Below are 25322 nucleotides of genomic sequence, written 5' to 3' on the forward strand. Positions count from 1 at the left end.
GTATAGGTCTATAGTGTGTATAGTGTATAGGTCTATAGTGTGTATAGTGTATAGGTCTATAGTGTGTATAGTGTATAGGTCTATAGTGTCTATAGTGTATAGGTCTATAGTGTGTATAGTGTATAGGTCTATAGTGTCTATAGTGTATAGGTCTATAGTGTGTATAGTGTGTATAGGTCTATAGTGTAAAGGTCTATAGTGTGTATAGTGTATAGGTCTATAGTGTGTATAGTATATAGGTCTATAGTGTCTATAGTGTGTATAGGTCTATAGTGTCTATAGTGTGTATAGGTCTATAGTGTCTATAGTGTGTATAGTGTATAGGTCTATAGTGTGTATAGTGTATAGGTCTATAGTGTGTATAGTGTATAGGTCTATAGTGTGTATAGTGTGTAGTGTGTATAGTGTATAGGTCTATAGTGTGTATAGTGTATAGGTCTATAGTGTGTATAGGTCTATAGTGTGTATAGTGTATAGGTCTATAGTGTGTATAGGTCTATAGTGTATATAGTGTGTATAGTGTATAGGTCTATAGTGTGTATAGGTCTATAGTGTCTATAGTGTGTATAGGTCTATAGTGTGTATAGTGTGTATAGGTCTATAGTGTCTATAGTGTGTATAGTGTGTATAGGTCTATAGTGTCTATAGTGTGTATAGGTCTATAGTGTCTATAGTGTGTATAGTGTATAGGTCTATAGTGTGTATAGTGTATAGGTCTATAGTGTGTATAGTGTATAGGTCTATAGTGTCTATAGTGTATAGGTCTATAGTGTGTATAGTGTATAGGTCTATAGTGTCTATAGTGTATAGGTCTATAGTGTGTATAGTGTATAGGTCTATAGTGTGTATAGTGTATAGGTCTATAGTGTCTATAGTGTATAGGTCTATAGTGTCTATAGTGTATAGGTCTATAGTGTGTATAGTGTGTATAGGTCTATAGTGTCTATAGTGTATAGGTCTATAGTGTATAGGTCTACAGTGTATAGGTCTATAGTGTGTATAGTGTATAGGTCTATAGTGTGTATAGTGTGTATAGTGTGTATAGTGTATAGGTCTATAGTGTGTATAGGTCTATAGTGTGTATAGTGTATAGGTCTATAGTGTGTATAGGTCTATAGTGTATATAGTGTGTATAGTGTATAGGTCTATAGTGTCTATAGTGTGTATAGGTCTATAGTGTGTATAGTGTGTATAGGTCTATAGTGTGTATAGTGTGTATAGGTCTATAGTGTGTATAGGTCTATAGTGTCTATAGTGTGTATAGTGTATAGGTCTATAGTGTGTATAGGTCTATAGTGTCTATAGTGTGTATAGGTCTATAGTGTGTATAGTGTATAGGTCTATAGTGTGTATAGGTCTATAGTGTCTATAGTGTGTATAGTGTATAGGTCTATAGTGTGTATAAGTCTATAGTGTCCATAGTGTGTATAGTGTATAGGTCTATAGTGTGTATAGTGTATAGGTCTATAGTGTGTATAGTGTATAGTGTCCATAGTGTGTATAGTGTATAGGTCTATAGTGTGTATAGGTCTATAGTGTCCATAGTGTGTATAGTGTATAGGTCTATAGTGTGTATAGTGTATAGGTCTATAGTGTGTATAGTGTAAAGGTCTATAGTGTGTATAGTGTATAGGTCTATAGTGTGTATAGGTCTATAGTGTCTATAGTGTGTATAGTGTATAGGTCTATAGTGTGTATAGGTCTATAGTGTCCATAGTGTGTATAGTGTATAGGTCTATAGTGTGTATAGGTCTATAGTGTCTATAGGTCTATAGTGTGTATAGTGTATAGGTCTATAGTGTGTATAGGTCTATAGTGTCTATAGTATCGAAGAGCCCTTACTGCTGCTCGATCATCCTATTTTTCCAACTTAATTGAGGAAAATAAGAACAATCCGAAATTTCTTTTTGATACTGTCGCAAAGCTAACTAAAAAGCAGCCTTCGCAAATGGAGGATGGCTTTCACTTCAGCAGTAATACATTTATGAACTTCTTTGAGGAAAAGATCATGATCATTAGAAAGCAAATTACAGACTCCTCTTTAAATCTGGGTATTCCTCCAAAGCTCCATTGTCCTGAGTCTGCACAACTCTGCCAGGACCTAGGATCAAGGGAGATACTAAAGTGTTTTAGTACTATATCGCTTGACGCAATGATGAAAATAATCATGGCCTCCAAACCCTCAAGCTGCATACTGGACCCTATTCCAACTAAACTACTGAAAGAGCTGCTTCCTGTGCTTGGCCCTCCTATGTTGAACATAATAAACGGCTCTCTATCCACCGGATGTGTACCAAGCTCACTAAAAGTGGCAGTAATAAAGCCTCTCTTGAAAAAGCCGAATCTTGATCCAGAAATTATAAAAAACTATCGGCCTATATCGAATCTTCCATTCCTCTCCAAAATTTTAGAAAAAGCTGTTGCACAGCAACTGACTGCCTTCCTGAAGACAAACAATGTATACGAAACGCTTCAGTCTGGTTTTAGACCCCATCATAGCACTGAGACTGCACTTGTGAAGGTGGTAAATGACCTTTTAATGACGTCAGACCGAGGCTCTGCATCTGTCCTCGTGCTCCTAGATCTTAGTGCCGCTTTTGATACCATCGATCACCACATTCTTTTGGAGAGATTGGAAACCCAAATTGGTCTACATGGACAAGTTCTGGCCTGGTTTAGATCTTATCTGTCGGAAAGATATCAGTTTGTCTCTGTGAATGGTTTGTCCTCTGACAAATCAATTGTAAATTTCGGTGTTCCTCAAGGTTCCGTTTTAGGACCACTATTGTTTTCACTATATATTTTACCTCTTGGGGATGTCATTCGAAAACATAATGTTAAATTTCACTGCTATGCAGACGACACACAGCTGTACATTTCAATGAAACATGGTGAAGCCCCAAAATTGCCCTCGCTAGAAGCCTGTGTTTCAGACATAAAGAAGTGGATGGCTGCAAACTTTCTACTTTTAAACTCGGACAAAACAGAGATGCTTGTTCTAGGTCCCAAGAAACAAAGAGATCTTCTGTTGAATCTGACAATTAATCTGGATGGTTGTACAGTCGTCTCAAATAAAACTGTGAAGGACCTCGGCGTTACTCTGGACCCTGATCTCTCTTTTGAAGAACATATCAAGACTGTTTCAAGGACAGCTTTTTTCCATCTACGTAACATTGCAAAAATCAGAAATTTTCTGTCCAAAAATGACGCAGAAAAATTAATCCATGCTTTTGTTACTTCTAGGCTGGACTACTGCAATGCTCTACTTTCCGGCTACCCGGATAAAGCACTAAATAAACTTCAGTTAGTGCTAAATACGGCTGCTAGAATCCTGACTAGAACCAAAAAATTTGATCATATTACTCCAGTGTTAGCCTCCCTACACTGGCTTCCTGTTAAGGCAAGGGCTGATTTCAAGGTTTTACTGCTAACCTACAAAGCATTACATGGGCTTGCTCCTACCTATCTTTCCGATTTGGTCCTGCCGTACATACCTACACGTACGCTACGGTCACAAGACGCAGGCCTCCTAATTGTCCCTAGAATTTCTAAGCAAACGGCTGGAGGTAGGGCTTTCTCCTATAGAGCTCCATTTTTATGGAATGGTCTGCCTACCAATGTGAGAGACGCAGACTCAGTCTCAACCTTTAAGTCTCTACTGAAGACTTATCTCTTCAGTAGGTCCTATGATTAAGTATAGTCTGGCCCAGGAGTGTGAAGGTGAACGGAAAGGCTGGAGCAACGAACCGCCCTTGCTGTCTCTGCCTTGCCGGTTCCCCTCTTTCCACTGGGATTCTCTGCCTCTAACCCTTTTACAGGGGCTGAGTCACTGGCCTACCGGTGTTCTTCCATGCCGTCCATGGGAGGGGTGCGTCACTTGAGTGGGTTGAGTCACTGACGTGGTCTTCCTGTCTGGGTTGGCGCCCCCCCCCCCCCCTTGGGTTGTGCCATGGCGGAGATCGTTGTGGGCTATACTCGGCCTTGTCTTAGGACGGTAAGTTGGTGGTTGGAGACATCCCTCTAGTGGTGTGGGGCCTGTGCTTTGGCAAAGTGGGTGGGGTTATATCCTGCCTGTTTGGCCCTGTCCGGGGGTATCATCGGATGGGGCCACAGTGTCTTCTGATCCCTCCTGTCTCAGCCTCCAGTATTTATGCTGCAGTAGTTTATGTGTCGGGGGGCTAGGGTCAGTCTGTTACATCTGGAGTATTTCTCTTGTCTTATCCGGTGTCCTGTGTGTATTTAAATATGCTCTCTCTAATTCTCTCTTTCTCTCTTTCTGTCTTTCTCTCGGAGGACCTGAGCCCTAGGACCATGCCTCAGGACTACCTGGTATGATGACTCCTTGCTGTCCCCAGTCCACCTGGCCGTGCTGCTGCTCCAGTTTCAACTGTTCTGCCTGCGGCTATGGAACCCTGACCTGTTCACCGGACGTGCTTGTTGCACCCTCGACAACTACTATGATTATTATTATTTGACCATGCTGGTCATTTATGAACATTTTAACATTTTAACATTTTGACCATGTTCTGTTATAATATCCACCCTGCACAGCCAGAAGAGGACTGGCCACCCCTCATAGCCTGGTTCCTCTCTAGGTTTCTTCCTAGGTTTTTGGCCTTTCTAGGGAGTTTTTCCTAGGGAGTTTTTCCTAGCCACCGTGCTTCTTTCACATGCTTTGCTTGCTGTTTGGGGTTTTAGGCTGGGTTTCTGTACAGCACTTTGAGAATATCAGCTGATGTACGAAGGGCTATATAAAAATAAATTTGATTTGATTTGATATAGTGTGTATAGTGTATAGGTCTATAGTGTGTATAGGTCTATAGTGTCCATAGTGTGTATAGTGTATAGGTCTATAGTGTGTATAGTGTATAGGTCTATAGTGTGTATAGTGTATAGTGTCCATAGTGTGTATAGTGTATAGGTCTATAGTGTGTATAGGTCTATAGTGTCCATAGTGTGTATAGTGTATAGGTCTATAGTGTGTATAGGTCTATAGTGTGTATAGTGTAAAGGTCTATAGTGTGTATAGTGTATAGGTCTATAGTGTGTATAGGTCTATAGTGTCTATAGTGTGTATAGTGTATAGGTCTATAGTGTGTATAGGTCTATAGTGTCCATAGTGTGTATAGTGTATAGGTCTATAGTGTGTATAGGTCTATAGTGTCCATAGTGTGTATAGTGTATAGGTCTATAGTGTGTATAGGTCTATAGTGTCTATAGTGTGTATAGTGTATAGGTCTATAGTGTGTATAGGTCTATAGTGTCTATAGTGTGTATAGTGTCTATAGTGTGTATAGTGTATAGGTCTATAGTGTGTATAGGTCTATAGTGTCTATAGTGTGTATAGTGTATAGGTCTACAGTGTGTATAGGTCTATAGTGTCTATAGTGTGTATAGTGTATAGGTCTATAGTGTGTATAGGTCTATAGTGTGTATAGTGTATAGGTCTATAGTGTGTATAGGTCTATAGTGTGTATAGTGTATAGGTCTATAGTGTGTATAGGTCTATAGTGTGTATAGTGTGTATAGTGTATAGGTCTATAGTGTGTATAGTGTATAGGTCTATAGTGTGTATAGGTCTATAGTGTCTATAGTGTGTATAGTGTATAGGTCTATAGTGTGTATAGTGTATAGGTCTATAGTGTGTATAGTGTCTATAGTGTGTATAGTGTATAGGTCTACAGTGTGTATAGGTCTATAGTGTCTATAGTGTGTATAGTGTATAGGTCTATAGTGTGTATAGGTCTATAGTGTGTATAGTGTATAGGTCTATAGTGTGTATAGGTCTATAGTGTGTATAGTGTGTATAGTGTATAGGTCTATAGTGTGTATAGGTCTATAGTGTGTATAGTGTGTATAGGTCTATAGTGTGTATAGTGTGTATAGGTCTATAGTGTGTATAGTGTGTATAGGTCTATAGTGTGTATAGTGTGTATAGTGTATATAGTGTGTATAGTGTATAGGTCTATAGTGTGTATAGGTCTATAGTGTGTATAGTGTATAGGTCTATAGTGTCTATAGTGTGTATAGGTCTATAGTGTGTATAGTGTATAGGTCTATAGTGTGTATAGTGTATAGGTCTATAGTGTGTATAGGTCTATAGTGTGTATAGTGTATAGGTCTATAGTGTGTATAGTGTGTATATTGTATAGGTCTATAGTGTCTATAGTGTGTATAGTGTGTATAGTGTATAGGTCTATAGTGTCTATAGTGTGTATAGTGTATAGGTCTATAGTGTCTATAGTGTGTATAGTGTATAGGTCTATAGTGTGTATAGTGTGTATAGTGTATAGGTCTATAGTGTGTATAGTGTATAGGTCTATAGTGTGTATAGTGTGTATAGTGTATAGGTCTATAGTGTCTATAGTGTGTATAGTGTATAGGTCTATAGTGTGTATAGTGTGTATAGTGTATAGGTCTATAGTGTCTATAGTGTGTATAGTGTATAGGTCTATAGTGTGTATAGTGTCTATAGTGTGTATAGTGTATAGGTCTATAGTGTGTATAGTGTATAGGTCTATAGTGTGTATAGTGTATAGGTCTATAGTGTGTATAGGTCTATAGTGTGTATAGTGTATAGGTCTATAGTGTGTATAGTGTGTATAGTGTATAGGTCTATAGTGTATAGGTCTATAGTGTGTATAGGTCTATAGTGTGTATAGTGTATAGGTCTATAGTGTGTATAGTGTGTATAGTGTATAGGTCTATAGTGTGTATAGTGTCTATAGTGTATAGGTCTATAGTGTGTATAGTGTGTATAGTGTATAGGTCTATAGTGTCTATAGTGTGTATAGTGTATAGGTCTATAGTGTGTATAGTGTGTATAGTGTATAGGTCTATAGTGTGTATAGGTCTATAGTGTGTATAGTGTATAGGTCTATAGTGTGTATAGTGTGTATAGGTCTATAGTGTCTATAGTGTGTATAGTGTATAGGTCTATAGTGTGTATAGTGTATAGGTCTATAGTGTGTATAGTGTGTATAGTGTATAGGTCTATAGTGTGTATAGGTCTATAGTGTGTATAGTGTGTATAGGTCTATAGTGTGTATAGTGTGTATAGGTCTATAGTGTGTATAGTGTATAGGTCTATAGTGTGTATAGTGTATAGGTCTATAGTGTATAGTGTGTATAGTGTATAGGTCTATAGTGTCTATAGTGTGTATAGTGTATAGGTCTATAGTGTGTATAGTGTATAGGTCTATAGTGTGCACAACTTGCAGACTTTGTTACTTCTAGGTTGGACTACTGCAATGCTCTACTTTCCGGCTACCCGGATAAAGCACTAAATAAACTTCAGTTAGTGCTAAATACGGCTGCTAGAATCCTGACTAGAACCAAAAAATGTGATCATATTACTCCAGTGCTAGCCTCCCTACACTGGCTTCCTGTAAAGGCAAGGTTTTACTGCTAACCTACAAAGCATTACATGGGCTTACTCCTACCCATCTTTCCGATTTGGTCCTGCCGTACATACCAACACGTACGCTACGGTCACAAGACGCGGGCCTCCTAATTGTTCCTAGAATTTCTAAGCAAACAGCTGGAGGCAGGGCTTTCTCCTATAGAGCTCCATTTTTATGGAATAGTCTGCCTACCCATGTGAGAGACGCAGACTCAGTCTCAACCTTTAAGTCTTTACTGAAGACACATCTCTTCAGTAGGTCCTATGATTGAGTGTAGTCTGGCCCAGGAGTGTGAAGGTGAACGGAAAGGCTGGAGCAACGAACCGCCCTTGCTGTCTCTGCCTGGCCGGTTTCCCCTCTTTCCACTGGGGCTGAGTCACTGGCTTACTGGTGTTCTTCCATCCTGTCCCTGGGAGGGGTGCGTCACTTGAGTGGGTTGAGTCACTGACATGGTCTTCCTGTCTGGGTTGGCGCCCCCCCCCCCTTGGGCTTTGCCGTTGATGAGATCTTTGTGGGCTATACTCGGCCTTGTCCCGGGATGGTATGTTGGTGGTTGGAGATATCCCTCCAGTGGTGTGGGGGCTGTGCTTTGGCAAAGTGGGTGGGGTTATATCCTACCTGTTTGGCCCTGTCCGGGGGTTTCATCGGATGGGGCCACAGTGTCTCCTGACCCCTCCTGTCTCAGCCTCCAGTATTTATGCTGTGTCGGGGGGCTAGGGTCAGTCTGTCACATCTGGAGTATTTCTCTTGTCTTTTCCGGTGTCCTGTGTGAATTTAAATATTCTCTCTCTCTCTCTCTCTCTCTCTCAGAGGACCTGAGCCCTAGGACCATGCCTCAGGACTACCTGGCTTGATGACTCCTTGCTGTCCCCAGTTCACCTGGCCGTGCTGCTGCTCCAGTTCCAACTGTTCTGCCTGCAGCTATGGAACCCTGACCTGTTCACCGGACGTGCTACCTGTCCCAGACGTGCTACCTGTCCCAGACCTGCTGTTTTCAACTCTCTAGAGACAGCAGGAGCGGTAGAGATACTCTCAAAGATAGGCTATGAAAAAGCCAACTGACACTTACTCTTGTGTTACTGACTTGTTGCACCCTCGACAACTACTATGATTATTATTATTTGACAATGCTGGTCATTTATGAACATTTGAACATCTAGGCCATGTGCTGTTATAATCTCCACCCGGCACAGCCAGAAGAGGACTGGCCACCCCTCATAGCCTGGTTCCTCTCTAGGTTTCTTCCTAGGTTTTGGCCTTTCTAGGGAGTTTTTCCTAGCCACCGTGCTTCTACACCTGCATTGCTTGCTGTTTGGGGTTTTAGAGTTTCTATACAGCACTTTGAGATATCAGCTGATGTAAGAAGGGCTATATAAATAAATTTGATTTGATATGTGTGTGAATGTGTGTGTAGTGTGTGAATGTGAGTGTAGAGCGTGCAGTGTGTGAATGTGTGTGTGTGTGTAGTGTGTGAATGTGTGTAGTGTGTGAATGTGTGTGTGTGTAGTGTGTGAATGTGTGTGTGTGTAGTGTGTGAATGTGTGTGTGTGTAGTGTGTGAATGTGTGTGTGTAGTGTGTGAATGTGTGTGTAGTGTGTGAATGTGTGTGTGTAGTGTGTGAATGTGTGTGTAGTGTGTGAATGTGTGTGTAATGTGTGAATGTGTACCTCCAGTATAACAACGTCGTAGTCGTTGAAGGAACAGAACTGAGGAGCCCAGCGTGCGTCGCTCCGGATCACCTCGTTTATCAGGTACTCAAAGTCCAGAGTCAACTGCTCCACACACACACTCTGTAGGACACACACACATTAGCATGTTCAGGTTTACTGCACTTCTCCTGGACTTGGGTTCCTTCCAAATACTAAGTGAAGACAACATGTTTAGACATATTAACACACTCAGGTCCTGTGTCTCTCAGACAAATCTCTCTTATTTCTCTCCTTCGCTGATCTCCCTCTCTCCATTGGTAGGGCTGGATTTTTATTCTCTCACACACACACACACACACACACACACACACACACACACACACACACACACACACACACACACACACACACACACACACACACACACACACACACACACACCTGTCCGTTGTGGGGCCCAGTGACCAGCTGTAGGTTGCGTCCCTTCAGGTCAGTCACAGTGAAAGGCAGCTGGACCTTATCATCCTCATAACCTGGAGGGAGGGATAGAGGGAAGAGGGAGGGATAGAGGGAAGAGGGAGGGATAGAAGGAGAGTGGGAGGGATAGAGGGAAGAGGGAGGGAAGAGAGCGAGGGAAGAGAGAGAGGGATAGAGGGAGGGATAGAGGGAGGGATAGAGGGAGGGATAGAGGGAGGGAAGAGGGAGGGATAGAAGGAGAGTGGGAGGGATAGAGGGAAGAGGGAGGGATAGAGGGAGGGATAGAGGGAGGGATAGAGGGAAGAGGGAGGGATAGAGGGAAGAGGGAGGGATAGAGGGAAGAGGGAGGGATAGAGGGAGGGATAGAGGGAGGGATAGAGGGAAGAGGGAGGGATAGAGGGAAGAGGGAGGGATAGAGGGAAGAGGGAGGGATAGAGGGAAGAGGGAGGGATAGAGGGAGGGATAGAGGGAGGGATAGAGGGAAGAGGGAGGGATAGAGGGAAGAGGGAGGGATAGAGGGAAGAGGGAGGGATAGAGGGAAGAGGGAGGGATAGAGGGAAGAGGGAGGGATAGAGGGAGGGATAGAGGGAGGGATAGAGGGAAGAGGGAGGGATAGAGGGAAGAGGGAGGGATAGAGGGAAGAGGGAGGGATAGAGGGAAGAGGGAGGGATAGAGGGAAGAGGGAGGGATAGAGGGAAGAGGGAGGAATAGAGGGAGGAATAGAGGGAAGAGGGAGGAATAGAGTGAGGGGTGAGGAGAAAGAGGGCGAGACAGAAATAGAGGGAGGAGTTTCAGCTTCCTATTTACATGACCAAGCACATTGTGTGTTCCATGTGAAAACATTTCTTCTACAGTGTGTCTGTGTCTCACCTCCTGCATCCTGCTCTGGCGCCCCCGGCTGTGGCATGCGGTACTGCAAGCGGGTGTAGTTGACATATCCCGGCTCGCTGCAGCCTGCTTCCTGAGAAGACTGAGGAGTGGGGGGGGATGAGGAGGAGGAGGAGGCAGGAGACATCACCGCACTACACTGAATAGAGTCCTCCTGCAAAGGTCGCAACAAACTTTGGTTCCCAGCTGAAGTGGAAGTCTGTGGTGCGCTAGTCAGTTGATCCGTCTGTGTGTCTTCCCTCTGTTCTCTGTCCCTCTCCACGCTCACCACTTCTCTCTCAGTCACCACGGGCTCCTGTCCTCCCTCGTTTTCCCTCCCTCCTCCCTGGGCACGTCTGAAGAGGTCGGCGGCAAACTCTCGCGCCCGGGCGGCAGCTTGTGATTGGCTAGGGGAAAGAGGGGCAGGGCTTGGTTTGGCGGTTAGCGGGCGGCTGTCGGGAGACCCATGAGAGGAAGAGGATGAAGAGGGCGATGGAGGGGATTGATGTTCTGAGGTGGGGGCTGTGGCTCTCTTTCTGAACAGGATCTGAGACGAATGACCCTGCTCACCTGCTGACAACACAGGAGACGAGACTTAGTAACATCACACAGGAGACGAGACTTGGTAGTAACATCACACAGGAGACGAGACTTGGTAGTAACATCACACAGGAGACGAGACTTGGTAATATCAAACACAGGAGACGAGACTTGGTAATATCAAACACAGGAGACGAGACTTGGTAATATCAAACACAGGAGACGAGACTTGGTAATATCACACAGGAGACGAGACTTGGTAGTAACATCACACAGGAGACGAGACTTGGTAATATCAAACAGGAGACGAGACTTGGTAATATCACACAGGAGACGAGACTTGGTAATATCACACAGGAGACGAGACTTGGTAATATCACACAGGAGACGAGACTTGGTAATATCACACAGGAGACGAGACTTGGTAATATCACACAGGAGACGAGACTTGGTAATATCACACAGGAGACGAGAGATAGTCATATCATCACACAGGAGACGAGAGATAGTCATATCATCACACAGGAGAAACAAAAAAGAGGGGAAATGAACTAGACAGAGAAAGAGAGAAGGGGTAGAGAGAAATTAAACTGAACCAGAAAGGTGAAGTGTGTGTTCAGTGTGTGTGTGTGTGTTGTCTCCTACCTGGACAGAGGGACACAGAGCAGGCCACCAGGGAATAGGAGGTGTTGAGGAAGATCACCTGGTCTTTCTTCAGCTGGAAGGCAGGCTGGAAGGTGGGGAAGGGATAGACCACCTGGTAGCGACTGTTCAACATATAGCCATGTTCCAGACACTCTCCACTACCTAGAGAGAGAGAGAGACTGTTCAACATATAGCCATGTTCCAGACACTCTCCACTACCTAGAGAGAGAGAGAGACTGTTCAACATATAGCCATGTTCCAGACACTCTCCACTACCTAGAGAGAGAGAGAGACTGTTCAACATATAGCCATGTTCCAGACACTCTCCACTACCTAGAGAGAGAGAGAGAGACTGTTCAACATATAGCCATGTTCCAGACACTCTCCACTACCTAGAGAGAGAGAGAGACTGTTCAACATATAGCCATGTTCCAGACACTCTCCACTACCTAGAGAGAGAGAGAGACTGTTCAACATATAGCCATGTTCCAGACACTCTCCACTACCTAGAGAGAGAGAGAGACTGTTCAACATATAGCCATGTTCCAGACACTCTCCACTACCTAGAGAGAGAGAGACTGTTCAACATATAGCCATGTTCCAGACACTCTCCACTACCTAGAGAGAGAGAGACTGTTCAACATATAGCCATGTTCCAGACACTCTCCACTACCTAGAGAGAGAGAGACTGTTCAACATATAACCATGTTCCAGACACTCTCCACTACCTAGAGAGAGAGAGACTGTTCAACATATAACCATGTTCCAGACACTCTCCACTACCTGGAGAGAGAGACTGTTCAACATATAACCATGTTCCAGACACTCTCCACTACCTAGAGAGAGAGAGAGAGACTGTTCAACATATAACCATGTTCCAGACACTCTCCACTACCTAGAGAGAGACTGTTCAACATATAGCCATGTTCCAGACACTCTCCACTACCTAGAGAGAGAGAGAGACTGTTCAACATATAACCATGTTCCAGACACTCTCCACTACCTAGAGAGAGACTGTTCAACATATAGCCATGTTCCAGACACTCTCCACTACCTAGAGAGAGAGAGACTGTTCAACATATAACCATGTTCCAGACACTCTCCACTACCTGGAGAGAGAGACTGTTCAACATATAACCATGTTCCAGACACTCTCCACTACCTAGAGAGAGAGAGACTGTTCAACATATAGCCATGTTCCAGACACTCTCCACTACCTAGAGAGAGAGAGACTGTTCAACATATAGCCATGTTCCAGACACTCTCCACAACCTAGAGAGAGAGAGACTGTTCAACATATAGCCATGTTCCAGACACTCTCCACTACCTAGAGAGAGAGAGACTGTTCAACATATAACCATGTTCCAGACACTCTCCACTACCTAGAGAGAGAGAGACTGTTCAACATATAACCATGTTCCAGACACTCTCCACTACCTAGAGAGAGAGACTGTTCAACATATAACCATGTTCCAGACACTCTCCACTACCTAGAGAGAGAGAGACTGTTCAACATATAGCCATGTTCCAGACACTCTCCACTACCTAGAGAGAGAGAGACTGTTCAACATATAGCCATGTTCCAGACACTCTCCACTACCTAGAGAGAGACTGTTCAACATATAGCCATGTTCCAGACACTCTCCACTACCTAGAGAGAGAGAGACTGTTCAACATATAACCATGTTCCAGACACTCTCCACTACCTAGAGAGAGACTGTTCAACATATAACCATGTTCCAGACACTCTCCACTACCTAGAGAGAGAGAGACTGTTCAACATATAACCATGTTCCAGACACTCTCCACTACCTAGAGAGAGACTGTTCAACATATAACCATGTTCCAGACACTCTCCACTACCTAGAGAGAGAGAGACACTGTTCAACATATAACCATGTTCCAGACACTCTCCACTACCTAGAGAGAGACTGTTCAACATATAGCCATGTTCCAGACACTCTCCACTACCTAGAGAGAGAGAGACTGTTCAACATATAGCCATGTTCCAGACACTCTCCACTACCTAGAGAGAGACTGTTCAACATATAGCCATGTTCCAGACACTCTCCACTACCTAGAGAGAGAGAGACTGTTCAACATATAGCCATGTTCCAGACACTCTCCACTACCTAGAGAGAGAGAGACTGTTCAACATATAACCATGTTCCAGACACTCTCCACTACCTAGAGAGAGACTGTTCAACATATAACCATGTTCCAGACACTCTCCACTACCTAGAGAGAGAGACTGTTCAACATATAGCCATGTTCCAGACACTCTCCACTACCTAGAGAGAGAGAGAGAGACTGTTCAACATATAGCCATGTTCCAGACACTCTCCACTACCTAGAGAGAGAGAGAGACTGTTCAACATATAGCCATGTTCCAGACACTCTCCACTACCTAGAGAGAGAGAGAGAGAGAGAGAGACTGTTCAACATATAGCCATGTTCCAGACACTCTCCACTACCTAGAGAGAGACTGTGTGTTTGGTAGCTAGAGGAGAAACGTGTGTGTACCTGTGGTATGGTAGAGGTGTTGGGACAGCACTGTGAGCAGGGTCTGAGAGTGTGTATGTATGTATACATGCATGTACGTACGTACGTACAGTGGGGGGGAAAGTATTTGATCCCCTGCTGATTTTGTACATTTGCCCACTGACAAAGAAAGGATCAATCTATAATTTTAATGGTAGGTTTATTTGAACAGTGAGAGACAGAATAACAACAAAAATATCCAGAAAAACGCATGTCAGAAATGTTATAAATTGATTTGCATTTTAATGAGGGAAATAAGTATTTGACCCCCTCTCAATCATAAAGATTTCTGGCTCCCAGGTGTCTTTTATACAGGTAACGAGCTGAGATTAGGAGCACACTCTTAAAGGGAGTGCTCCTAACCGCAGCTTGTTACCTGTAAAAAAGACACCTGTCCACAGAAGCAATCAATCAGATTCCAAACTCTCCACCATGGCCAAGACTAAAGAGCTCTCCAAGGATGTCAGGGACAAGATTGTAGACCTACACAAGGCTGGAATGGGCTACAAGACCATCACAAAGCAGCTTGGTGAGAAGGTGACAACATTTGGTGCGATTATTCGCAAATGGAAGAAACACAAAAGAACTGTCAATATCCCTCAGCCTGGGGCTCCATGCAAGATCTCACCTTGTGGAGTTGCAATGATCATGAGAACGGTGAGGAATCATTAAGGTTTCGAGGCTGACGTTTGGCAACTCGAACCTTCAGCTCCCTCCACAGATTTTCTATGGGATTAAGGTCTGGAGACTGGCTAGGCCACTCCAGGACCTTAATGTCCTTCTTGAGCCACTCCTTTGTTGCCTTGGCCGTGTGTTTTGGGTCATTGTCATGCTGGAATACCCATCCACGACCCATTTCCAATGCCCTGGCTGAGGGAAGGAGGTTCTCACCCAAGATTTGACGGTACATGGCCCCGTCCATCGTCCCTTTGATGCGGTGAAGTTGTCCTGTCCCCTTAGCAGAAAAACACCCCCAAAGCATAATGTTTCCACCTCCATGTTTGATGGTGGGGATGGTCTTCTTGGGGTCATAGGCAGCATTCCTCCTCCTCCTCCTCCTCCAAACACGGCGAGTTGAGTTGATGCCAAAGAACTCCATTTTGGTCTCATCTGACCACAACACTTTCACCAGTTGTCCTCTGAGTCGTTCAGATGTTCATTGGCAGACTTCAGACAGGCATGTATATGTATTCTTGAGCAGGGGGACCTTGCGGGCGCTGCAGGATTTCAGTCCTTCACGGCGTAGAGTGTTACCAATTGTTTTCTTGGTGACTATGGTCCCAGCTGCCTTGAGATCATTGACAAGATCCTCCCGTGTAGCTCTGGGCTGATTCCTCACCGTTCTCATGATCATTGCAACTCCACGAGGTGAGATCTTGCATGGAGTCCGAGGCCGAGGGATATTGACAGTTCTTTTGTGTTTCTTCCATTTGCGAATAATCGCACCAACTGTTGTCACCTTCTCACCAAGCTGCTTGGCGATGGTCTTGTAGCTCATTCCAGCCTTGTGTAGGTCTACAATCTTGTCCCTGACATCCTTGGAGAGCTCTTTGGTCTTGGCCATGGTGGAGAGTTTGGAATCTGATTGATTGATTGCTTCTGTGGACAGGTGTTTTTTTTTTACAGGTAACAAGCTGAGATTAGGAGCACTCCCTTTAAGAGTGTGCTCCTAATCTCAGCTCGTTACCTGTATAAAAGACACCTGGGAGCCAGAAATCTTTATGATTGAGAGGGGGTCAAATACTTATTTCCCTCATTAAAATGCAAATCAATTTATAACATTTCTGACATGCATTTTTCTGGATTTTTTTGTTGTTATTCTGTCTCTCACTGTTCAAATAAACCTACCATTAAAATTATAGACTGATCATTTCTTTATCAGTGGGCAAACGTACAAAATCAGCAGGGGATCAAATACTTTTCCCCCCCACTGTAGGTATGTGTACCTGTGCGTATGGTAGAGGTGTTTGTAGGGCAGCACTGAGAGCAGGGTCTGGGAGAGTGTGTGTGTGTGTGTGTGTGTGTGTGTGTGTGTGTGTGTGTGTGTGTGTACCTGTGCGTATGGTAGAGGTGTTTGTAGGGCAGCACTGAGAGCAGGGTCTGGGAGTGTGTGTGTGTGTGTGTGTGTGTATGTGTGTACCTGTGCGTATGGTAGAGGTGTTTGTAGGGCAGCACTGAGAGCAGGGTCTGGGAGTATGTGTGTGTGTGTATGTACCTGTGCGTATGGTAGAGGTGTTTGTAGGGCAGCACTGAGAGCAGGGTCTGGGAGTGTGTGTGTGTGTATGTACCTGTGCGTATGGTAGAGGTGTTTGTAGGGCAGCAATGAGAGCAGGGTCTGGGAGTGTGTGTGTGTGTGTGTGTGTGTGTGTGTGTGTGTGTGTGTGTGTGTGTGTACCTGTGCGTATGGTAGAGGTGTTTGTAGGGCAGCACTGAGAGCAGGGTCTGGGAGTGTGTGTGTGTGTGTGTGTGTATGTACCTGTGCGTATGGTAGAGGTGTTTGTAGGGCAGCACTGAGAGCAGGGTCTAGGAGGAGGCATGGAGGCGATGGTGATGTAGATATCTCTATTGTTCTCATCACTCATCATCAGATTCATCAACACTGAGCTGGAGCTACGAGTACTGACAGAGAGAGACAGAGAGAAGGGTATGGGGAAGGGAGGGTAGAGTGTAGGGGTGTGGGAGGGAAAAGAGAGATGAGAGAGACAGAGAGAAGGGTATGGGGAAGGGAGGGTAGAGTGTAGGGGTGTGGGAGGGAAAAGAGAGATGAGGGAGAGAGAGAGAAGGGTATGGGGAAGGGAGGGTAGAGTGTAGGGGTGTGGGAGGGAAAAGAGAGATGAGGGAGAGAGAGAGAAGAGTATGGGGAAGGGAGGGTAGAGTGTAGGGGTGTGGGAGGGTAGAGTGTAGGGGTGTGGGAGGGAAAAGAGAGATGAGGGAGAGAGAGAGAAGAGTATGGGGAAGGGAGGGTAGAGTGTAGGGGTGTGGGAGGGAAAAGAGAGATGAGGGAGAGAGAGAGAAGGGTATGGGGAAGGGAGGGTAGAGTGTAGGGGTGTGGGAGGGAAAAGAGAGATGAGGGAGAGAGAGAGAAGAGTATGGGGAAGGGAGGGTAGAGTGTAGGGGTGTGGGAGGGAAAAGAGAGATGAGGGAGGGAGAGAGAAGGGTATGGGGAAGGGAGGGTAGAGTGTAGGGGTGTGGGAGGGTAGAGTGTAGGGGTGTGGGAGGGAAAAGAGAGATGAGGGAGGGAGAGAAAGAGAGAACATACAGAAATGTCCAGTCACTGATCTGATCACAGACATCTCTAGAAAGACCAAATGTACGCTGGCTTGATGTCTTACTTGAAGCCAAAGATGATGATCTTGGAGTGGTCGTTGGGCCACTCACACACTGTCAGGTAGAGATCACTGTAGATGTCCTCACCTGTAAACAGACGCACATGGTGCACCTGGGGAGATGGAGGGGAGAGAGAAAGAGAGGGGGATGAGAGAGAAAGGGATGGCGAGAGAAAGGGATGGAGAGAGAAAGGGATGGAGAGAGAAAGGGATGGAGAGAGAAAGGGATGGAGAGAGAAAGGGATGGAGAGAGAAAGGGATGGAGAGAGAGGAAGGGATGGAGAGAGAGGAAGGGATGGAGAGAGAGGAAGGGATGGAGAGGAGAGAGAAAGGGATGAGAGAGAGGAGGGGGATGAGAGAGAGGAGGGGGATGAGAGAGAAAGAAGAGAGAGATGAAGAGATAAGTAAAAAAGGGTAAAATGGGACAACAGAATGATGAAAGAGAGGGATGAAATCATCTCCATCTCCTCACCATTGTAGCTAGTGTAACTGTTGACAGGCCAATCAGCAACACATCATCCACCTCATTACTGCTATAAGGACGGCACTGGAGACCACTTCCTGGTTGGTTTAGGCTACAGTCAGTCCATGTACTGTAGTAGGTCTGTTCTACTGGTCCACATCTCTTTAGGCCATACGGACGGCACTGGAGATGGTTCCCAGTCGGTCCAACCTACCTGTTTGAGTCTGCTGTGTAGGTTGAACTCCCACCAGTAGAGGTGATAGGTGTAGAAGGAGAAGTCATCGTCCTCTCCACAGTCACTGGTGTAGGACAGCACATAACGACCACACTTAGTGAACCCCAGGAAGATGTGTCTGGAACAAGAGAGGGGGAGGGGTGTGAGAGAGAGAGGGAGCGGTGAGAGAGAGAGAGGGAGCGGTGAGAGAGAGAGGGAGCGGTGTGAGAGAGAGGGAGCGGTGAGAGAGAGAGAGGGAGCGGTGTGAGAGAGAGGGAGCGGTGAGAGAGAGAGGGAGCGGTGAGAGAGAGAGGGAGCGGTGAGAGAGAGAGGGAGCGGTGAGAGAGAGAGGGAGCGGTGAGAGAGAGAGGGAGCGGTGAGAGAGAGAGGGAGCGGTGAGAGAGAGAGGGAGCGGTGAGAGAGAGAGGGAGCGGTGAGAGAGAGAGGGAGCGGTGAGAGAGAGAGGGGGAGCGGTGTGAGAGAGAGGGGGAGCGGTGTGAGAGAGAGAGGGAGCGGTGTGAGAGAGAGAGGGAGCGGTGTGAGAGAGAGAGGGAGCGGTGTGAGAGAGAGAGGGAGCGGTGTGAGAGAGAGAGGGAGCGGTGTGAGAGAGAGAGGGAGCGGTGAGAGAGAGAGGGAGCGGTGTGAGAGAGAGGGAGCGGTGTGAGAGAGAGAGGGAGCGGTGAGAGAGAGAGAGGGAGCGGTGAGAGAGAGAGAGGGAGCGGTGAGAGAGAGGGAGCGGTGAGAGAGAGAGGGAGCGGTGTGAGAGGGAGGGAGCGGTGTGAGAGAGAGGTGTGAGAGAGAGAGAGGGAGCGGTGTGAGAGAGAGGGAGCGGTGTGAGAGAGAGGGAGCGGTGTGAGAGAGAGGGAGCGGTGTGAGAGAGAGGGAGCGGTGTGAGAGAGAGAGGGAGCGGTGTGAGAGAGAGAGGGAGCGGTGTGAGAGAGAGAGGGAGCGGTGTGAGAGAGAGAGGGAGCGGTGTGAGAGAGAGAGGGAGCGGTGTGAGAGAGAGAGGGAGCGGTGTGAGAGAGAGAGGGAGCGGTGTGAGAGAGAGAGGGAGCGGTGTGAGAGAGAGAGGGAGCGGTGTGAGAGAGAGAGGGAGCGGTGTGAGAGAGAGAGGGAGCGGTGTGAGAGAGAGAGGGAGCGGTGTGAGAGAGAGAGGGAGCGGTGTGAGAGAGAGAGGGAGCGGTGTGAGAGAGAGAGGGAGCGGTGAGAGAGAGAGAGGTGAGAGAGAGAGAGAGAGGTGAGAGAGAGAGAGAGAGAGAGAGAGGTGAGAGAGGTGAGAGAGGTGAGAGAGAGGTGAGAGAGAGAGAGAGGTGAGAGAGTGGGGACACAAGGTGTGTGTGGAGATGATGATTTAATTGACTGGTTCAGTTGGCTCAATGTTGCTCAACATTTCTCTGGTTAGCTAACGGAGAATTCCATCCAGATGGCAAGATACTTAACAATGCTAACAATACTTGTTCCACCACACTTTCTCCCTCACCTCAAACTTTCCAAATGCCAGATGTTTTTTCAGTTACAGTTCATGAAGTACGCTTCATCACCTTCTCACCCCCAGGCTTCTCACCTAACGTTACCTCTTCACCCCCGTCTCCGTGGCCAGGCTTCTCACCTAACGTTACCTCTTCACCCCGTCTCCGTGGCCAGGCTTCTCACCTAACGTTACCTCTTCACCCCCGTCTCCGTGGCCAGGCTTCTCACCTAACGTTACCTCTTCACCCCCGTCTCCGTGGCCAGGCTTCTCACCTAACGTTACCTCTTCACCCCCGTCTCCGTGGCCAGGCTTCTCACCTAACGTTACCTCTTCACCCCCGTCTCCGTGGCCAGGCTTCTCACCTAACGTTACCTCTTCACCCCCGTCTCCGTGGCCAGGCTTCTCACCTAACGTTACCTCTTCACCCCCGTCTCCGTGGCCAGGCTTCTCACCTAACGTTACCTCTTCACCCCCGTCTCCGTGGCCAGGCTTCTCACCTAACGTTACCCCCCCACCCCGTCTCCGTGGCCAGGCTTCTCACCTAACGTTACCTCTTCACCCCCGTCTCCGTGGCCAGGCTTCTCACCTAACGTTACCTCTTCACCCCCGTCTCCGTGGCCAGGCTTCTCACCTAACGTTACCTCTTCACCCCCGTCTCCGTGGCCAGGCTTCTCACCTAACGTTACCCCCCCACCCCGTCTCCGTGGCCAGGCTTCTCACCTAACGTTACCTCTTCACCCCCGTCTCCGTGGCCAGGCTTCTCACCTAACGTTACCTCTTCACCCCCGTCTCCGTGGCCAGGCTTCTCACCTAACGTTACCCCGCCACCCCGTCTCCGTGGCCAGGCTTCTCACCTAACGTTACCTCTTCACCACCGTCTCCGTGGCCAGGCTTCTCACCTAACGTTACCCCCCCCACCCCGTCTCCGTGGCCAGGCTTCTCACCTAACGTTACCTCTTCACCCCCGTCTCCGTGGCCAGGCTTCTCACCTAACGTTACCTCTTCACCCCCGTCTCCGTGGCCAGGCTTCTCACCTAACGTTACCCCCCCACCCCGTCTCCGTGGCCAGGCTTCTCACCTAACGTTACCTCTTCACCCCCGTCTCCGTGGCCAGGCTTCTCACCTAACGTTACCTCTTCACCCCCGTCTCCGTGGCCAGGCTTCTCACCTAACGTTACCCCCCCCACCCCGTCTCCGTGGCCAGGCTTCTCACCTAACGTTACCTCTTCACCACCGTCTCCGTGGCCAGGCTTCTCACCTAACGTTACCCCCCCCACCCCGTCTCCGTGGCCAGGCTTCTCACCTAACGTTACCTCTTCACCCCCGTCTCCGTGGCCAGGCTTCTCACCTAACGTTACCTCTTCACCCCGTCTCCGTGGCCAGGCTTCTCACCTAACGTTACCTCTTCACCCCCGTCTCCGTGGCCAGGCTTCTCACCTAACGTTACCTCTTCACCCCCGTCTCCGTGGCCAGGCTTCTCACCTAACGTTACCTCTTCACCCCCGTCTCCGTGGCCAGGCTTCTCACCTAACGTTACCTCTTCACCCCGTCTCCGTGGCCAGGCTTCTCACCTAACGTTACCTCTTCACCCCGTCTCCGTGGCCAGGCTTCTCACCTAACGTTACCTCTTCACCCCCGTCTCCGTGGCCAGGCTTCTCACCTAACGTTACCCCCCACCCCCGTCTCCGTGGCCAGGCTTCTCACCTAACGTTACCCCCCACCCCGTCTCCGTGTCCAGGCTTCTCACCTAACGTTACCTCTTCACCCCGTCTCCGTGGCCAGGCTTCTCACCTAACGTTACCTCTTCACCCCCGTCTCCGTGGCCAGGCTTCTCACCTAACGTTACCCCCCCACCCCGTCTCCGTGGCCAGGCTTCTCACCTAACGTTACCTCTTCACCCCCGTCTCCGTGGCCAGGCTTCTCACCTAACGTTACCCCCCCACCCCGTCTCCGTGGCCAGGCTTCTCACCTAACGTTACCTCTTCACCCCCGTCTCCGTGGCCAGGCTTCTCACCTAACGTTACCCCCCCACCCCGTCTCCGTGGCCAGGCTTCTCACCTAACGTTACCTCTTCACCCCGTCTCCGTGGCCAGGCTTCTCACCTAACGTTACCTCTTCACCCCGTCTCCGTGGCCAGGCTTCTCACCTAACGTTACCTCTTCACCCCCGTCTCCGTGGCCAGGCTTCTCACCTAACGTTACCCCCCCACCCCGTCTCCGTGGCCAGGCTTCTCACCTAACGTTACCCCCCCACCCCGTCTCCGTGGCCAGGCTTCTCACCTAACGTTACCTCTTCACCCCCGTCTCCGTGGCCAGGCTTCTCACCTAACGTTACCCCCCCACCCCGTCTCCGTGGCCAGGCTTCTCACCTAACGTTACCTCTTCACCCCGTCTCCGTGGCCAGGCTTCTCACCTAACGTTACCTCTTCACCCCGTCTCCGTGGCCAGGCTTCTCACCTAACGTTACCTCTTCGTTAGGTGTAAGTTAACTGGCAAACTGCCATACCACTCTCCGCTCTTTCCAGAGCGCACGCTGATGCTGTAAGTAGCAAATTGGTTGTCTCTTCTCTCTTCAGTCGTGTTCTGCATTCTGTTATGTGAACGATTGGCTGAGCCTTGCTTACAGCCAGTAATGATCCAAAGCCCCCCCCCCTCACGTTTCTCATCGGATCTACACGAATCACGTAGGTCACCATTTTGGATTCAAAATGGCAAATCTCGCCAAAAGGTGACTAGTTTGCATCCCTGGTGTGTGTGGAGATGAGTGAGTGTGTGTGTGGAGATGAGGAGTGTGTGTGTGGAGATGAGGAGTGTGTGTGTGGAGATGAGGAGTGTGTGTGTGGAGATGAGGAGTGTGTGTGTGGAGATGAGGAGTGTGTGTGTGGAGATGAGGAGTGTGTGTGTGGAGATGAGGAGTGTGTGTGTGGAGATGAGGAGTGTGTGTGTGGAGATGAGGAGTGTGTGTGTGGAGATGAGGAGTGTGTGTGTGGAGATGAGGAGTGTGTGTGTGGGGATGAGGAGTGTGTGTGTGGGGATGAGGAGTGTGTGTGTGGGGATGAGGAGTGTGTGTGTGGGGATGAGGAGTGTGTGTGTGGGAGAGTGGACACGAGGTGTGTGTGGGAGAGTGGACACGAGGTGTGTGTGGGAGAGTGGACACGAGGTGTGTGTGGGAGAGTGGACACGAGGTGTGTGTGGGAGAGTGGACACGAGGTGTGTGTGGGAGAGTGGACACGAGGTGTGTGTGGGAGAGTGAACACGAGGTGTGTGTGGGAGAGTGGACACGAGGTGTGTGTGGGAGAGTGGACACGAGGTGTGTGTGGGAGAGTGGACACGAGGTGTGTGTGGGAGAGTGGACACGAGGTGTGTGTGGGAGAGTGGACACGGGGTGTGTGTGGGAGAGTGGACACGGGGTGTGTGTGGGAGAGTGGACACGAGGTGTGTGTGGGAGAGTGGACACGAGGTGTGTGTGGGAGAGTGGACACGAGGTGTGTGTGGGAGAGTGGACACGAGGTGTGTGTGGAGATGAGGAGTGTGTGTGTTTCCCCCCTTACTAGCTCTGACTTTGATGACACACAGACTACCATTAAAATGTTTGTGGTCACTTAGAAATGTCCTCATTTTTGAAAGAAAATCAAATGTTTTGTCCATTAAAATAACATCAAATTGATCAGAAATACAGTGTAGACACTTAATGTTGTAAATGTTGTAGCTGGAAACAGCTGATTTTTTATGGAATATCTACATAGGCGTAGAGGCCCATTATCAGCAACCATCACTCCTGTGTTCCAATAGCATGTTGTGTTAGCTAATCCAAGTTTATCATTTTAAAAGGCTAATTGATCATTAGAAAATCCTTTTGCATTATGTTAGCACAGCTGAAAACTGTTGTCCTGATTAAAGAAGCAATAAAACTGGCCTTCTTTAGACTAGTTGAGTATCTGGAGCATCAGCATTTGTGGGTTCGATTACAGGCTCAAAATGACCAGAAACAAATAACTTTCTTCTGAAACTCATCAGTCTATTCTTGTTCTGAGAAATGAAGGCTATTCCATGTGAGAAATTGCCAAGAAACTGAAGATCTCATACAACACTGTGTACTTCTCCCTTCACAGAACAGCGCAAACTGGCTCTAACCAGAATAGAAAGAGGAGTGGGAGGCCCAGGTGCACAACTGAGCAAGAGGACAAGTACATCAGTGTCTAGTTTGAGAAACAGACGCCTCACAAGTCCTCAACTGGCAGCTTCATTAAAAGTACCCGCAAAACACCAGTCTCAAAGTCAACAGTGAAGAGGAGACTCCAGGATGCTGTCCTTCTAGGCATAAATGTATAAGTGACCCCAAACCTTTGAACGGTAGTGTATATACATATATACACACACACACGTAACAGTCAAAAGTTTGGAACATACTCATTCCAGGGATTTTCTTTATTTTTACTATTTTCAACATTGTAGAATAACAGTGAAGACATCAAAACTATGAAATAACACATATGGAATCATGTAGTAACCAAAAAAAGTGATTAACAAATCAAAACATTTTATATTCTTCAATATTCTTGTTATTTTACCAAATAGGGCTATCTTCTGTATACCACCCCTACCTTGTCACAACACAACTGAATGGCTCAAACGCATTAAGGAAAGAAATTCCACAAAATAACTTTTAACAAGGCACACCTGTTAATTGAAATGCATTCCAGGTGACTTCCTCATGAAGCTGGTTGAGAGAATGCCAAGAGTGTGCAAAGCTGTCACCAAGCAAAGGGTGGCTACTTTGAAGAATCTCAAATATTTGTTTTTCACATTTTTGGTTACTACCGTAATTTCCGGACTATTAAGCGCACCTGAATATAAGCCGCACCCACTGAATTAAAAAATATATATTATTTTGAACATAAATAAGCCGCACATGTCTATAAGCCGCAGGTGCCTACCGGTACATTGAAACAAATCAACTTTACACAGGCTTTAACGAAACACGGCTTGTAACAAAAATAAATAGGCTTTAACGAAACACGGCTTGTAACAAAAAATTAAAAATTAGCAGTAAGCTTTAGTTGTCTTTTTGCACTGAGTCAATTCCTCACGCTGCTGTTTCCAACGTCTTATCATCGACTCATTAAGACCAAGCTCCCGTGCAGCAGCTCTATTTGCTTTTCCAACAGCCAGATCAATCGCCTTCAACTTGAAAGCTGCATCATATGCATTTCTCCGTGTCTTTGCCATGATGAGGGTGACAAAATGACTACCGTAATCAGAATGATGGGAAGTTTGAGAGCGCTCGACTTAATCTAAACAGTAAACAAAAAAGTTGTTTGACCTTAACCCGTTCGGCAATTTCATTGGTCTAATGAAAGCTTCATGCAGCCAAAAAACTGAGCACATCACAATGTGGTTTTTTTTTGAAAAAAAAATTGAAAGCGGGAAAAATCCATATATTAGCCGCGTCATTGTTTAAGCCGCGAGGTTCAAAGCCGGGGAAAAAAGTTGTGGCTTATAGTCTGGAATTTACGGTATATGATTCCGTATGTTATTTCATAGTTTTGATGTCTTCACTATTATTATACAATGTAAAAAATTGTAAAAATAAAGAAAAACCCAAACTTTGACTGGTACTGTATATACACAGTACATGTGAAAAGTAAGGACACACCTACTCATTCATGGGTTTTTTGTCAATTTCACTATTTTCTACATTGTAGAAAGACATAGTCTTTCACAAAC

General features: G+C 46.8%; 2 protein-coding genes across 6 annotated transcripts in view; both read right to left on the reverse strand.

The window, feature by feature from the left end:
- The window catches only part of LOC106592097 (DDB1- and CUL4-associated factor 15), a 43238-nt gene that overhangs the window by 16757 nt on the left and 1159 nt on the right, over positions 1–25322 (reverse strand). The window contains exons 3-9 of one of the 2 annotated variants that reach the window (XM_082966974.1): positions 18126–18264; positions 17455–17561; positions 16599–16741; positions 11582–11743; positions 10400–10966; positions 9494–9585; positions 9071–9193 (exon numbers count right to left, since the gene is read on the reverse strand). In XM_082966974.1, coding sequence (XP_082823100.1) covers positions 9071–9193; positions 9494–9585; positions 10400–10966; positions 11582–11743; positions 16599–16741; positions 17455–17561; positions 18126–18264 — 1333 coding nt within the window. Of the gene's footprint in view, positions 1–9070; positions 9194–9493; positions 9586–10399; positions 10970–11581; positions 11744–16598; positions 16742–17454; positions 17562–18125; positions 18265–25322 lie in introns of both variants that reach the window. The other variant, XM_082966973.1, reaches the window with a different exon arrangement.
- Positions 20801–25313, reverse strand: LOC145862551 (uncharacterized). Of its 4 annotated transcripts, XM_082966981.1 has the most exons (5): positions 21876–25313; positions 21655–21787; positions 21566–21610; positions 21344–21521; positions 20801–21256 (listed from the first exon to the last, which is right to left on the reverse strand). In XM_082966981.1, exon 1 carries the CDS (start codon positions 23241–23243, stop codon positions 22299–22301), a length of 945 nt encoding a protein of 314 aa, XP_082823107.1. In that variant the 5' UTR covers positions 23244–25313; the 3' UTR covers positions 20801–21256; positions 21344–21521; positions 21566–21610; positions 21655–21787; positions 21876–22298. The 4 variants fall into 4 exon arrangements, with proteins under 4 accessions (XP_082823107.1, XP_082823105.1, XP_082823103.1 ...); XM_082966979.1 differs by having other exon boundaries at positions 21566–21920; positions 21965–25313; XM_082966977.1 differs by having other exon boundaries at positions 21388–21521; positions 21566–21787.

Source organism: Salmo salar, chromosome 02 (assembly GCF_965601325.2).
Source record: "Salmo salar chromosome 02, fSalSal1, whole genome shotgun sequence".
Taxonomy (NCBI): Eukaryota; Metazoa; Chordata; class Actinopteri; order Salmoniformes; family Salmonidae; genus Salmo; species Salmo salar.